This window comes from Phacochoerus africanus, chromosome 1 (genome assembly GCF_016906955.1).
Source record: "Phacochoerus africanus isolate WHEZ1 chromosome 1, ROS_Pafr_v1, whole genome shotgun sequence".
Taxonomy (NCBI): domain Eukaryota; kingdom Metazoa; phylum Chordata; class Mammalia; order Artiodactyla; family Suidae; genus Phacochoerus; species Phacochoerus africanus.
Genome location: NC_062544.1, coordinates 14,221,832 through 14,234,253, shown reverse-complemented (window position 1 = coordinate 14,234,253; position 12,422 = coordinate 14,221,832). Strand labels below are relative to the sequence as shown.

Sequence of the window (12,422 nt, the reverse complement as noted above, 5' to 3'; positions counted from 1 at the left end):
TTTGAAAAGACCAACGAAATTGATAAGCTTTTGTAGCTAAGCTAAGAATAAAAGAGAGAAGACATAAATTATTAAAGTCAGATATGAAACTGAGTATATTACTCTGAGAAATAAAAAATGATTATAGAATAATAACAATGAATAATTGTACACAACAAAGTAGATGACCTAGATGAAATGGACAAATACATGAGTTACCAAAACTGTATTAAGAAGAAATAGGAAATCTGGACAGATGTGTATCTATCGAATAACAGATGTATATCTATCAAATATCAGACATATATCTGATTGAACCAGTAATTTAAAACCTCCCAACAAAGAAAAGCTCTGGACTTGATAGCTTCTCTTGTGAATTCTTCCAAACACGTGAAGAAGAATTAACACCAATTCTTCTCACATTCTTCCAAAATATATAAGGTGGAACAGTTCTGTGGCCAGCATTACTCTATTACCAAAGCCAGGAAAAGATGTCACAAGAAAGAAAATTACAGACCAGTATATCTTATGAATACACATGTAAAATATGCTAAATAAAATACTAGCAAACTGAATTCACCAGCATATTAAAAGGATTATATACCAAGGCCAAGCAGGATTTACTGTAGGAATTTTAAGTATGGCTGAATGTCAGAAAATCAATCAGTGTAATACACTTCATTGAAAGAATGAGGAGCAAAATCACCTAATCATCTCAATTGATGGTTAAAAAAGTAATTGATAAAATCCAACACCTTTTCATGACAAAAATCAGTTCCTAAAAACTTATTCAGCAAACTAGGAATAGAAGAGAACTTCCTCAACATTATAAAAGGCATTTGTCAAAAACCCACAGTTAACATCATACTCAATGATGAAGGACCAAAACTTTCCCCCTAAGTTTGGGAACAAGATGATTTCTGCTTTCACCATTGCTGTTCAGCATTGTACTAGAAGTTCTAGCCAGAGCAATTAGGCAAGAAAGAAAAAAATATATTCAAAATGGAAAAGAAAGTAAACTTCTTTTCACACATAATCCTATATATGGAAAATCCTCTATGTAGAAAATTCTAAAGAATCCACAAAAATTTATTAGAGCTAATGGATGAATTCAGCACAGTTCAGGGTGTATGATCAATATGCAAAATTCATTTCTATTTCTAAACACTATCAATAAGCAATTCAAAAAGGAAATTGAGAAAACAAATCTTTTCACAGTAGCATCAAAAAGTATAAAATACTGGAGTTCCCATTGTGACTCAGCAGTAACAAACCTGATTAATATCCATGAGGAGGCATGTTTGATCCCTGGCCTTACTGAGTGGGGTGAGGATCCGGCATTGCTGTGAGCTGTGGTGTAGACTGGCAGCTGTGGCTCCAATTCAGCCCCTAGCCTGGGAACTTCCATATTCCACAAGTACAGCCCTAAACAAAACAAAACAAACAAACAAAAAAGTAAGATACTTAAGAATAAATCTAACCAAGGATGGTCAAGACTTATAAACTGAAAACTATAAAACACTGCTGAAATAAATTAAAAAAGACCTAAATAAAGGACAGATATTTGTGTATATGTATTCATTGGAGCACTTGAAGATGGCAATACTTCCCAAAGGAGTTTACAGAATCAATACAACCCCTTTCAGAATTCCACTGGCTTTTTTGCAGAAATGGAAAAGCTGATTCTAAAATTTATATGGAGTTGTAAGTGACCTGGAATAGTTACAACCATCTTCAAAACAAAATTGGAAGACTCACAATTCGTGATTTCGAATTTACTACAAATCTACCTTGTATCAAAAAATGTGGTATCAAGAGAATGAGGAGATGAGCCACAGACTGGAGAGAGTATTTTCAGAAAGCTGTGCCTGATAAAGGCTGTTATCCTTTGTTGTGCAAGGAACTCTGAAAACTCAATAGTAAGAAAAAGAACAACCTAATTAAAAATGGACAAAAGACCTGATCAGATGCCTCACCAGAGAACATACACAGATGTCAGTGAAGCATATGAAAAGAGGCTCTACATCATATATCATTAGGGAATTGCAAATTTAAACAGCATTGATATATCACTACACACCCATCAGAATTGCTTTTCCCACTGCACCATGATGCTTCTGTAGTTATTCATTTTTATCTGTATAACGTTTTTAGGATTACTCTTGTCTTTATTGATCATTTTTCCTCTGGATATAAAACTACTTGTTTTTACCACGCCAATACAGCATTATAGCACACTTTAGCACATATAAAGTATATACTACCTGGATTTTAGATTTTTTGTTAATTAAATTCTCCACCAGGCCTTTATATCTTGCTTCCATTGAATCCTAAAAAAAATAGTAGTTGAATAGTTTCTATCTAAAGAGAAGACTTTGTGGAGAAGGTAGGTTTGAGCACCTGCTTGAAATATCTGTGGGACTGAATGGATGGAGAGATCTGAAGGTGGAAGAGCTTTGGCACAAAGTCCTAGTAGCAGCTAGTATGATGCATTCAGGACATATGTATTAAATTTAAAAGGCCTGAATGATTTGACAAAGGAGGTAAGAACATAAAATGGGGGAAAGACAGTCTTTCAGAAGCATTGCTAGGAAACCTGGACAGCTGCATGCAAATCAACGAAACTAGAACACACCCTCACAGCATGCACAAAAATAAACTCAAAATGGCTTAAAGACTTAAATATAAGACAAGACACCATCAAACTCCCAGAAGAGAACAGAGGCAAAACATTCTCTGATAGCAACCTTATGAATATTTTCTCAGGTCAGTCTCCCAAAGCAACAGAAAGAAAAGGAAAAATAAACCAATGGGACCTAATCAAACTGACAAACTTTTTGCACAGCAAAGGAAACCAAAAAGAAAACAAAAAGACAACTTACAGATGGGACAAAATAGTTTCAAATGATGCAACCGACAAGGGCTTAATCTCTAGAATATACAAGCAACTTCTACAACTCAACAGCAAAAAAGCTAACAACCCCATTGAATAATGGGCAAAAGACCTGAATAGACATTTTTCCAAGGAAGATGTACAGATGGCCAACAAGCACATGAAAAAATGCTCCACATCCCTGATTATGAGAGAAATGCAAATCAAAACTACCATGAGATACCACCTCACACTAGTCAGAATGGCCATCCTTTTTTTTTTTTTTTAAAAGAATGGCCATCATTAATAAGTCCACAAATAACAAATGCTGGAGGGGGTGTGGAGAAAGGGAACCCTCCTGCACTGTTGGTGGGAATGTAAGCTGGTACAACCACTGTGGAGAACAGTACGGAGGTACCTTGGCAATCTATACATAGAACTACCATATGACCCAGCAATCCCACTCTTGGGCATATCTCTGGACAAAACGTTCCTTAAAAAAGACACATGCACCCACATGTTCATTGCAGCACCATTCACAATAGGCAAGACATGGAAACAACCCACATGTCCATCGACAGATGATTGCATTAGGAAGATGTGGTATATACACACACAATGGAATACTACTCAGCCATAAAAAAGAATGACATAATGCCATTTGCAGCAATGTGGATGGAACTAGAGACTCTCATCCTGAGTGAAGTAAGTCAGAAAGAGAAAGACAAATACCATATGATATCACTTATATCTGGAATCTAACATAAGGCACAAAGGAACCTTTCCACAGAAAAGAAAATCATGGACTTGGAGAATAGAGTTGTGGTTGCCAAGGGGGAGGGGAAGGGAGTGGGGTGGTTGGGGAGCTTGAGGTTAATGGATACAAACTATTGCCTTTGGAATGTATCAGCAAGGAGAGCTTGCTGTGTAGCACTGGGAACTATGTCTAGTCACTAATGATGAAGCATGATAATGTGCAAAAATAGATCTGTACATGTATGTGTAACTATGTCACCATGCAGTACAGTAGAAAAAAAATTGTATTGGGGAAATAACTATTAAAAAATTTAAGAAAAAAAAATGCCTGAATGAAGATGTGGTGGTAGGAATGTAACCCTGAAACATTTCAGAAACTATGCCTCATGTTTGTGATATTTAACATGGGCAAGGTCCTTAGCTCCTAGCGATTTGGGGGTAGGACAGCAACCACTGAGGAAACCCCATATTTCGAAAGAATTTGAGATGATTGTCTATTGTGTCAACCATACTTAAATATTTTTTAAGGAAAGGAAACAAAGTTGACCTTTATTAAAAAAAAAAAAAAGTAGGAGCATGAAATGAAACACTGCCTTGGGTTTTGCTCAGGAACATAGTTATTATGTTTACAATATCTGTCACTAGATGGAGTCCATGAGTTCAGGGAACTTTCATTTGGACTTCTCTATGTATCTCTTCCTATGGTTCCTTTTCTGTGCCTTTGAAAAGGTCGACAAATGGGTTTGAATGACAGAATTTTTAGATTTGCCTTAACAGAAAAACCATGAGTTTGTAAAATAGCAAAATAATCTTCAATTATTCACATTCCCACTCTCCATTTTTTTTTTTTTTGAAAAAGTCTCTAAAACCGCAGTTTAGTATCAGTTCTGCATTTTCCTGGTAGTAAGAGTGTTTTTAATATGACATTATTGAATGTGAATTAATGTGAATTAACTTGTTATCTTCTGCGTGAGCGCCCTCCCCCCCACCTCCAGGAGCTCTTGATTTCAACCAGTTATACATTTCCCCCTACCCCTCATAAGCTTTCTGTATGCAAGGCAACATGCGGGCGAGGTATGATCTAATTCCTTTTTTGTCTTTCTGCTACAGCACATGCCCTTATAGTCGGCCTCCCTTTGGCTATGGAAATTTTCCAAGTTCAATGCCAGAATGCCTTGGTTATTATGAAGACAGGTACCAAAAACATGAGGCTATGTTTTCAGCTTTAAATAGAGACTATCCTTTTAGAGACTACCCAGATGAACGAGCACACAGTGAAGATTCTCGGAGTTGTGAGAGCATGGATGGGACCTCCTACTACAACAGTCATAGCCACAGTGGGGAGGAATACTTAAATCCCATGCCTCAGCTGGACATTGGAGCCTTGGAGAATGTCTTCACAGCCCCGACATCAACTCCTTCTAGCATCCAGCAAGTCAATGTCACTGACAGTGATGAGGAGGAAGAAGAAAAAGTGCTCAGGAATTTATAATTTTAAAACAAATATGCACAGAAAATAAACATTTCTTAAAATATATTCTGGGTCAGTTGGTGTGAGAAAAAAAAGCCTAGAATGCTTTGCTGAGAGTTTTCAGCCATGATTTGAGGAGTCAAAACCAAATGCAATTTATGCCTTCATAAAGCTTTGATTAGTGAAACTGGAGTCCTGATGTTTCATCATAGGACTATTTAAGAGATGAAGTAGTTTATTTTTGTGGCTGAAATTTGCTTCAACATACATTATCATTACTTTATCTTGGAACATGCAAAATACTGATTCCTCACAATTGTTTGTGGGGAGAGGGAGTATAATCTGGCATGACAAGTGTGATTTGTATTTTATCTCATTTATTTATTTTTCTTACATGATTTTTTGTTTGGTGTTCACGTAATACTTACAGATATTTAAGTTTTTATGTAACATTTTGAAAATATTTTGGTAACTTTTAGTAGTGAATTGGGACTCAGTTACTAAATTTAATTTGCACTAATAACCAATAATAAGTTGCAAATGTGTTTTAATGGCATCTGAGTAATTCCTTCATCTTAATTAGTCATTTCTGTTCCTTAACGTTTTAATCATCTCTTTTGGATATCTTTTTCCATTTGGTATGCATTGTTCTACTTTTGTTATAATTAAATAAACATAGAGAAAATTGTTCTTGTTGGGTGTTTTTTGTTTGGGGGATAGACATAAGGAAAACAAGTGTTGCTCAGATAAGAGTAGTTTCCGTACCATGTGCAGATATTTATTTTTGCTTAATAATCTCTAGAATTGTGCAGATCCTATTAGCTTATTTGAAACTGTATCAACAAAGATGGTGTGCTTATATTCTGATGCCATTTCCAAACTCTTTACAGATGTATATCTGTGACTTAAGCACGTCCCTGAATGGAAGAGCTCTTCCAGATTTTATTCAAACAGCTGTCTTTAAAAACATGGAGTTCATTTAAGAGCGCATGGAATTTAAGTCACAATGAGCAAAAAAATCCTATGTGCAATGTGACCTCTTGACAGGTGCCCAATTATGGATGGAGAGGACCATTTTAGAACAGAATCAGAACCACCAGAGTTGGTTGGGATCAGGGTGAAAGAGATCTACAAGATACAATGTGGATTGATGACTTGGAAATAGCTACAAAGCAGTACACTATTCCCTCAATGATCTGTGTAATTTATACAAATTGAGATCTTGTTACTTGAAGCTGCTTGGAAATTGTGTATGGAAACGTTCTAAGCATCCACCTTCTTCCTTTACTAAACCTGTATTTGTTCCTTAAACAAAGGCTGTTAATACATTTCATCAACCATATAACTTAATTGTATGCTGTATTTCCTCTTCCTGAGATTTTTATTTTTATATTTTATATTTATTATTACTCCGTGCACTATATTTGAATGTGGTTAAAGACCAAAACTTGAATTTCTTGGAGAGCAAACATGTAACTTCACATTAAAACTAGAGCACATTTTATGTCTACATAATAACAGATGTCTGCATTCACAATTGTATGTGACAATTTGAGCTCTTTTATCCTGTCTCATTTTAATAACACCTTAGTAACTAAACTGGGTTTTGATCACAGACCCTATTCTTTTTTTGTTGAAGTATAGCTGATTTGTAATATTATATTAGTTTCAGGTGTATAGTATAGTGATGCAATATTTTATATATTATACTCCATTTATACTTATTATAAAATATTGACTATATTCCCTATGGTGTACAATATATCCTTGTAGCTCCATTTATATATAGTAGTTTGTACCTCATTTCTCATCCCTATCTTCCCTCCCCATCCCCTCTCCCCACTGGTAAACACTAGTTCTCTGTATCTGTGAGTCTTTCTCCTTTGTTACATTCATTCATCTTATTTTTTAGAGTCCATATATAAATGATAACATACAGTATTTGTCTTTCTCTGTTCTGACTTTTGAGATGGGAGAGGCAGTATTTCCAACAGACCCTGTTCTAACAGACAAATTGGTTGGGAGGAATCCTTTTGTAAGACATTAGAATGACATAGAGTATAGTTAGGTATTTCTAACTATCTTCAGGCTAGTCCTGCACTACAAATTCCTTTCCCAATATTCGTTTTTAATGGGTGTTGAATCTGGGCAATTATTTTATTCTTCTTCCTCCTCTTCATCAGTGCTGGTATCAGAAGTCAGTTTAGATTGTTTACAGATCCACAATACAATTTGGGCTGGGAAATATGGATAGCTCTAATGTGAAACAATATCCAAGAGCAGATGCCTAGCTGCAAATGCCCACATCTGCTCATTTATGGCTCTTTAATCCACTGTTAGCTCTGACTAGAGAACTATAGACTAAACAAAGTCCTACTTCATTTGAACTAATTCATTTGCCTCTCCAAGTCATCAAAGTGAAATTCTCTAATCTGGAAACCACAAGCACTTTCTAATAGGTTTCAGTGCCTTGTTTGTTCTTGTTGTAAATTGGAGGTAACCATATTTGTAATAAGAATAACTTCCTTTCAAAGTGTGTTGAAATGTCAGTATGCTTCACATGTCATTCAAACTGTACTGTGCTTCAGACAAATCTGCCTTTCCTGTTTGCAAATCTCTTTTCACTGCAAATAGAAAATAGATTTATTACCAACTTTCAAGTAGCTAAATTATCAAATTTAGAAAGTCAAGAGCAGTCTTTCTCTAAGGATGTTACTTGGTACCCAAGTTTTTCGATATTCTGGCAATATTTTATCAAATAAATTTGGGAATGGAGTTCCCATCGTGGCGCAGTGGTTAACGAATCCGACTAGGAACCATGAGGTTGCGGGTTCGGTCCCTGCCCTTGCTCAGTGGGTTAACGATCCGGTGTTGCCGTGAGCTGTGGTGTAGGTCGCAGACGCGGCTCGGATCCCGCGTTGCTGTGGCTCTGGCGTAGGCCGGTGGCTACAGCTCCGATTCAACCCCTAGCCTGGGAACCTCCATATGCCGTGGGAGCGGCCCAAGAAATAGCAACAACAACAACAACAAAAAGACAAAAGACAAAAAATAAAAAATAATAATAATAAATAAATAAATAAATTTGGGAAACATATGCCATGTCGCCAACTTGGGGAGTGTCAGTGCCCATTATCATTATAAAACTTCTCAAAAATCTTGCTGTGAAGAAATGTGATGAGCTCTAAGTGCTCTCCTCTCTTAGCTTGAATACCTGTTTTTGTTTTTGTTTTTTGGCCACACCCATGGTATATGGAAATTTCAGGGCCACCGACTGAATCCAAGCTGCAGCTGTGACCTGTGCCACAGGGGCAACAGGGCCAGATCATTAACCCACTGCACTACAGTGAGAACTCCTTGAGTGCTCATTTTTTAATGTAATGTCTACTAACAGAATCCACTTTGGAAAATGCTACTTAACAGTTGGTAGCTTTGGTTTTCAGTTCTTGACTTCACATATGGTTTTCTGCATTGACTAGAAAAATTCTTAAATCCTTTACTGGGAGAAGGTGGTCACTGAATAAACTGTTTTCACCATTAAGTATCTGATGGTCTTAAAAGATTGAAGAACTGAGACTTAGAGTTATAAATTTTGATTGTACTAAACTAGCTTTTAAATAAGAGTTGATATCACACCCAAGAATTCAAGTGGACAAATATACTAAATTTCCATACAAGTGTATTTTTCACAGTTAAAAGCTGTCAGAAGTATTATCCCTGAGCCAAAAGTTCAATCTACCTTGGAAGTTCTAGTTTAGAACTGATTTAAAAATGAAATTCTGGGGATTCTAAGTACTACTTGCAATATTTTAAACTAGTCTAATTTCGATGTGAATAGCGTAATTCCAAAAAATCTGTCCTACATGTTAGAACAGACTCTGCTAAGGAACATCCTTTTCTAGCTTTCTGAATCATCTTAACTTTTTATGATTTTAGAGAAATTCTAAGGTTTCCAAATGAAACTTCTTTTCTGAAAACAAGTGTCAGAGGAGTTTCTAATTCTACTTGAAAAATTTCATATCCTCTAGACAAATTTACCCTTTATCTCTACTATCTGCATTCTAACTGCCTCACCCAACCTTACATGTCTTCTCTCTGATGAGTAACTCACACAGATCTTAGTAGACTTTTCACTTACAGTGAATGCTTGTAGGAAAAGGAGGGAGTTGGAGAGTAGGAGGAGGACTGTTTGCTATGCCTTTATGTTATGTCTCAGGCTCCTCTGAAACCACTTCAAGGAAGTGTTTTACTTCTAAAAAATAGTGGACGGCATTTTACATGTATTATTTTCCAGAGGAAGATCTTCCAAAAGCTACATTTTTGCCTGTGTTCACTGGGACACTGTCTGTGGAGGCTGATAACCCCTCCTGGAAAGGGTCTTTTCTTTTAAGCTGTGCATAATTACATGGTCATAAGCAATGGAAAGGTGACCAAAGGACCTGGTTTACCCAGTACTGGGGGATGGGGAGGTGAGGGGATCCCAGGACCTAGGACTTTCTGTGCTAAAACCAAGAAATTCCTGGGCAGACTGAGATAAGCTGATCATTCTAACAACAACAACAAAAAATGACTATAGAATCCTCTGGATCTATGCAGATCAATACTTTTGTGGATTGTGCTATGCAGATGTAGCATTCGAAAACAATGAGCTTCACTCACAAAGGCGGATTATAGCTAAACCTGTGTTGGGCCTATTAGAAAGTTGTGGGGTGAGTTGCAGGGTGCATGGGACTGTAAGAGAACTGGAGATACATAACTGTTAGTACCTAGTTTTTTTTTTTTTTTTTTTTTTTGGTCTTTTTAGGGCAGCACCCACAGCATATGGAGGTTCCCAGGCTAGGGGTCCAGTCTGGGCTGCAGCTGCCTGCCTATACCAGAGCCACAGCAACGTGGGATCCAAGCCGTGTCTTCAACCCACACCACAGCTCATGGCAACGCTGGACCCTTAACCCACTGAGCGAGGCCAGGGGTCAAACCTGTGTCCTCATGGATGCTAGTTAGGGTTTGCTAACTGCTGAGCCATGACAGGAAATCTCCTAGTGTGCTTGTATCAAACAGCTTCAAGTTTACTTGGAAGATAAAAATGATCAAAGCTGTGCCTTTTGGTAATATTTCTTTTTTATTAACATGGAGTCTTTATTTTAAACTTTCTTACTATTGCCTAAACAGTGATAGAGGAGTATTGGCCAGAGTTTTTAATACAATGCAAAGCTGGACTGCTTTGGCACACATGATATTCCAACTCTATACTTTTTTAAGTGTCTGAGATACCAGTTGTGGTGGTGTTTTTCAGATGTGGTCAGTGCAAAGCTTTCAACAAAATGATCCGGGATGCTTATTGAAAAAGCATCCATTCCCAAGATATATAGAATCAAAGTCTCCTGGCTCGATTCCGGGAATTGCATTTTAAATAAGCTTCTCAAGTGATTCTTAAGCACTCCTACCTTTGATACCATGTAAATTTTGCAGGACTTATTTAAAATTTTGTTATGAAAACAATATAACTGCACTAAAGACAATTTTCAGGGAGGAAAAAAATCTTTAATCTATCCACTAATTAAAAAAAATTTTATTTTAGTTTTTTATTTTATGATAGTCTTTCTATATTTGCCCATATATACACATTTTTTCACACAGTTGTAATCATAGCACATACACAATTTTGCTTATACACAAATTTGCATTTCCTCAATATTTTATCATGAGCTATTTTTCATATTCTATAGCTTCATGAATGATGACCTTTCTTGTTTGCATAGCATTGCTTCAGGCAGACATGTCATAATTAATCATATAAAAGTATTAGGACTGCAGTTTCTTCCAAATTGATTTCAGTAATTTGTCCTAGTACATTTCAATGATGAGATTTCAGAGTGAGCACCCATTCTTACAGATTACAGAAAGTGGTACCCTGAGGAGCCATGATTTCAGTGATGTGATGGGTCTTGATGTCATTTTAGAGGCCAGTTTAGATCCGAGCATTGAATGGCTAGGGCAGGCAGGCTCATCCTAGGTGGACTTTGGGATGATGAACACAGAATATGGAAAGGACACGCTACATGGGGAACCTTCCTGTCTGGGCAGTCATTGCTTTGCAGGTTCCCTTGTCTTAAATGCTACTCATTCCTCATATGTCAGTTTAGAGATTTGCCAGTTTTATCCCAATGTCTACTTTTTCTTTTTTAGTAATAGAACCATTTATTTTTAGCTATGCTTCATCTTTTGAAGCAAGTTGTGGTCAAGTACCTAAGTTCTTGACTATAAACTGTCAATGGAAGTTTCTTGTGCAACTTCCATAAGGTACCTTCAGTGGGAGAAATTATATCCTTCTTTGTCCCTTTGTCATTTCTACTGGCAGGAATATGCAAGTGATGGCTGGAATCTAAGCAGCCATCTTGGACCACATAGGCCTCATGTGCTTAAGTTGGCAGAAAAACAGAAGAGGAGTATAAAGCATCATACCAGCTCTGTTTCTTTGTTCATTTTCTCCCTACCAACCAATGTATTGAATGCTTGATAAGTGTTAGTTGGATTAATTAATATATAGAAGCTATACTTTATTGAGTACCTACCATGTGCAGCTGTATCTGGTATATTATGTAATTATCTGTCTTCATAACAAGCTTGTAAATAAATATTTTATTTTATTTAACCAGTGGAAAAAACAAAGATTTTAAAAAGTGAAGTGACTTATCCAAGGCCATCCAGCAAGTGAATGGAAAGGTTGACAATTGAACCCAAGTCTCTGTCACCAAACTCAGCACTTTTTTCCTGCTTTTCCATGTTGCCCTTGCAGGCAAACAATTATGGGGGTAAAATACACCTGAAGTGGAATTCTCACATTAGGTCCTTTCTTATGCCAGATATGGAAGACTGAGATAACTTAGAATGACAGAAAACATGAAAGGAAGCTGCAAGTTTAAAGGCACCATCAACACATCCATAATTTTGTTATCTTCCAGAGCACAATGGGGCCCTCTACATTTTCCCTCTCTCATGACCCCTATTCCCTACCTTTTTTTTGGCGATCTTTTGTAATCACGTGGTTCTGGGTCGGGTGATCTCAACATTGATCCTGGACACAATGACGGGTCCTGAGTTGAGTGCACTGCTTGGCAGACTGGTTCAATCCTTCACAACAATTTTTCTAAGTGGACATGGTGGAGCAACTTTACTTTTTTTGCAGAAAATAATTATCTAAGAAAGTGACTCTGGAGCCACCTATTGCAATGTTCCGTTTGTTTAGGTTAAAGCCCATCTTAGGGAGCCCAGGATGCCAATAGGCAGGCAGAGACAGGACAACATAGAGAGAACCCAGACTCTGAGTTTTTGGATCCATTCACTGTA

General features: G+C 36.9%; 1 protein-coding gene across 2 annotated transcripts in view; it reads left to right on the top strand.

Moving 5' to 3' along the window:
* SOX30 (SRY-box transcription factor 30) overlaps window positions 1-5,265 on the top strand; it is a 34,606-nt gene extending 29,341 nt beyond the window's left edge. The window contains exon 5 of one of the 2 annotated variants that reach the window (XM_047753621.1): window positions 4,718-5,265. In XM_047753621.1, the coding sequence (XP_047609577.1) occupies window positions 4,718-5,099 (382 nt within the window). In that variant the 3' untranslated portion in view covers window positions 5,100-5,265. The remainder of the gene's footprint in view (window positions 1-4,717) is intronic. The other variant, XM_047753627.1, reaches the window with a different exon arrangement.
* The last annotated feature ends 7,157 nt before the right edge of the window (window positions 5,266-12,422 follow it).